At 37.7% G+C, this 2,351-nt stretch overlaps 1 protein-coding gene across 1 annotated transcript in view; it reads right to left on the bottom strand.

Annotated features, from left to right (window-relative positions):
* LOC111087508 overlaps window positions 1–1,850 on the bottom strand; it is a gene marked incomplete at its 3' end in the record, with an annotated part of 28,611 nt that extends 26,761 nt beyond the window's left edge. Inside the window, exon 1 of the mRNA XM_022394361.1 lies at window positions 1,847–1,850. Within this exon, the coding sequence (XP_022250069.1) occupies window positions 1,847–1,850 (4 nt within the window). The remainder of the gene's footprint in view (window positions 1–1,846) is intronic.
* Between the last annotated feature and the right edge of the window lie 501 nt (window positions 1,851–2,351).

Below are 2,351 nucleotides of genomic sequence, written 5' to 3'. Positions count from 1 at the left end.
GGACTTGTGTCGTTAAGTTTCGTCGGAACGAAGTTACGGAAAGTTAATTAACAAACGGAGACGTAACAAATTGGTGTCAGAGAGTGGGACAAAAAAAATGGAAAAGAGAAGTGGCAAATCAAACTACAGCATAGCAGACGTGATGGCAGCAATACAAGAGCACCAAAAGAAACAAGAAGAACGAGAAAAGAAACAAGAAGAGGAGAGATAACAGCAGTTGTTGGAGAAAAAAGAAAATAAACGAGAAAAACGAGAAAAGAAACAAGAAGAGAGATTACAGCAGTGGCAACTGGAACAAGAAAGGAAACAGGAAGAAAGTCAGCAGCAACTACAGGAAAATCAACAACAATGGCAAGAGGTACAAATGGAAAACATCAGTAAATTTAAAAGCGAATTAGATACGTTAAAGAACGATTTGTTGTGTGTATACAATATTAAGGAGGGGCAGTGTTGCGTCAGCGAAGTCACATGACTAGTGTCAGGCCCCCTGCTTTCTAGAACTATCCTGTACCTTGACGAATGCTCTAGCATTTACTAGATATAGGGTAGTCTGGTATATAAAAGAGGGTGACAACGTGACGGTAAGGTAATGTGTGTGTAGATAGTGAGTAATTGAACTGCAGTCAGAAGTATTGTTGACGTTCGTTGATATAGCGTTTGTTTTAGCGCAATTGTTGAAAATAAGTGTATCGTAAAGTTATATTCAGAAAGAATAAACCAGTTTTATTAAGTAAGGACTTGTGTCGTTAAGTTTCGTCGGAACGAAGTTACAGAAAGTTAATTAACAAATGGAGACGTAACAATATATTTTCCAATAATCTTAATTACGATGCAGGATATTTCCATGAACAGTCAAACTTTCTGTTGAATTGCTTTTCATTTTCAAATTGGGTTATTATGCCAAGAAAATCATAAACTTGGCTGCATTGACATTGATGTGTTAACTAATAGTACTGTGGTCGCCAGAACCATGCTGGTTAATTAGCGTCTAGGAAGTCACCAGAACACTGGTGGTTAATTAATTGCTTGGAGGTCTGCCAAACTCCTCTGGTTAAGTAGTGGCCCAGAGACATCTGTACTTTGCTGACTAACAAAAAAGGAAATGTTGAAATATTATACCTGAATATTCCTTACCAAGTAACAGTAATGACAGTATATGGAAACACAAGTTGGCCTGGCATGGCCAGGTGGTTAGGGCACTCGACTCGCAATCTGTGGGTCGTGGGTTCGAATCCCCATCACACCAAACATGCTCGCCTTTTCAGCCAGGGGGGAATTATAATGTGATAGTCAATCCAACTATTCGTTGGTAAAAGAGTAGCCCAAGAGTTGGCGTTGGGTGGTGATGACTGGCTGCCTTCTCTCTAGTCTTACATTGCTAAATTAGAGATGGCTAGAGCAGATAGCCCTCGTGTATCTTTGCGCGAAATTCAAACACAAACAAACGAAACACGAGTTTAAAATGGTTTGTGTGATTGATAAGAGATAGACCAAATAAAAGAATAATAGCTTGACAAGCATGTCTGATGTTAAATATATTACTCATAATTACTTCCTTTTATATAATTTATACCACCAGTGAAACACTTAGAATCAGTGAGCAAAGGATTACCTATTGTGTTTCTTCACCACAATGAAACACCAGCAGTATACAAAGAGTAAAGCTTACCTATCTCTTTTACCTGTCCTCAGTGGGACAGTGGTAAATTTAAGGATATGCAAGGCTAAAATCCTGGGTTCGATTCCAGAAGATAATCCAATGTGGCTTGGCTCTGAAACAAACAACCAAACTGTTTTCACCCGCAGGGTGAGACACTAATGTTAGTGTAGAAACAGAAAAGCTTACCCATTTGTACCATCTGCACAAAGAAACCAGTGTACAGATGGAAAAGATTACATATACTGTACCATTTACACAGTTAAACACTTTGAAGCAGTTCAGGATTATGAGGAATTTGTGCAATTGCTTCATGGTAATTTCCAAGTTTAAGTTCAATGACGAGGAATCCACTTTGAGACTAATAATGCTTGGAGATGGCTTGAATGGGTAATGAAGAAAAACTTTAATATAAGTTTAACATAACAGTAGATGTACAACATTTTGACAAGGTTTTGTCATCATCAGGTACAAATAATTTACACTGACACAGATATATATAAATATATATCTATATATACACACACAGTATGGAAAAGAGGTCACAGGACAGGATACTGTTGCACGACTTAGAAGAGATATATTGGCACCCCAAGGTGTTGGTTTAGAGTAGGGTTGTTTTTTTCAATTGAGATAGATTCCTTGATTTTTCGTTTGTTTACGTTTGGTTCTTTGCTTAACATTACTGTGTTTT

This window comes from Limulus polyphemus, unplaced genomic scaffold (genome assembly GCF_000517525.1).
Source record: "Limulus polyphemus unplaced genomic scaffold, Limulus_polyphemus-2.1.2 Scaffold2238, whole genome shotgun sequence".
NCBI lineage: Eukaryota > Metazoa > Arthropoda > Merostomata > Xiphosura > Limulidae > Limulus > Limulus polyphemus.
Note: the sequence above shows the minus strand (reverse complement) of the source record. Positions and strands in the feature narration are given on the sequence as shown.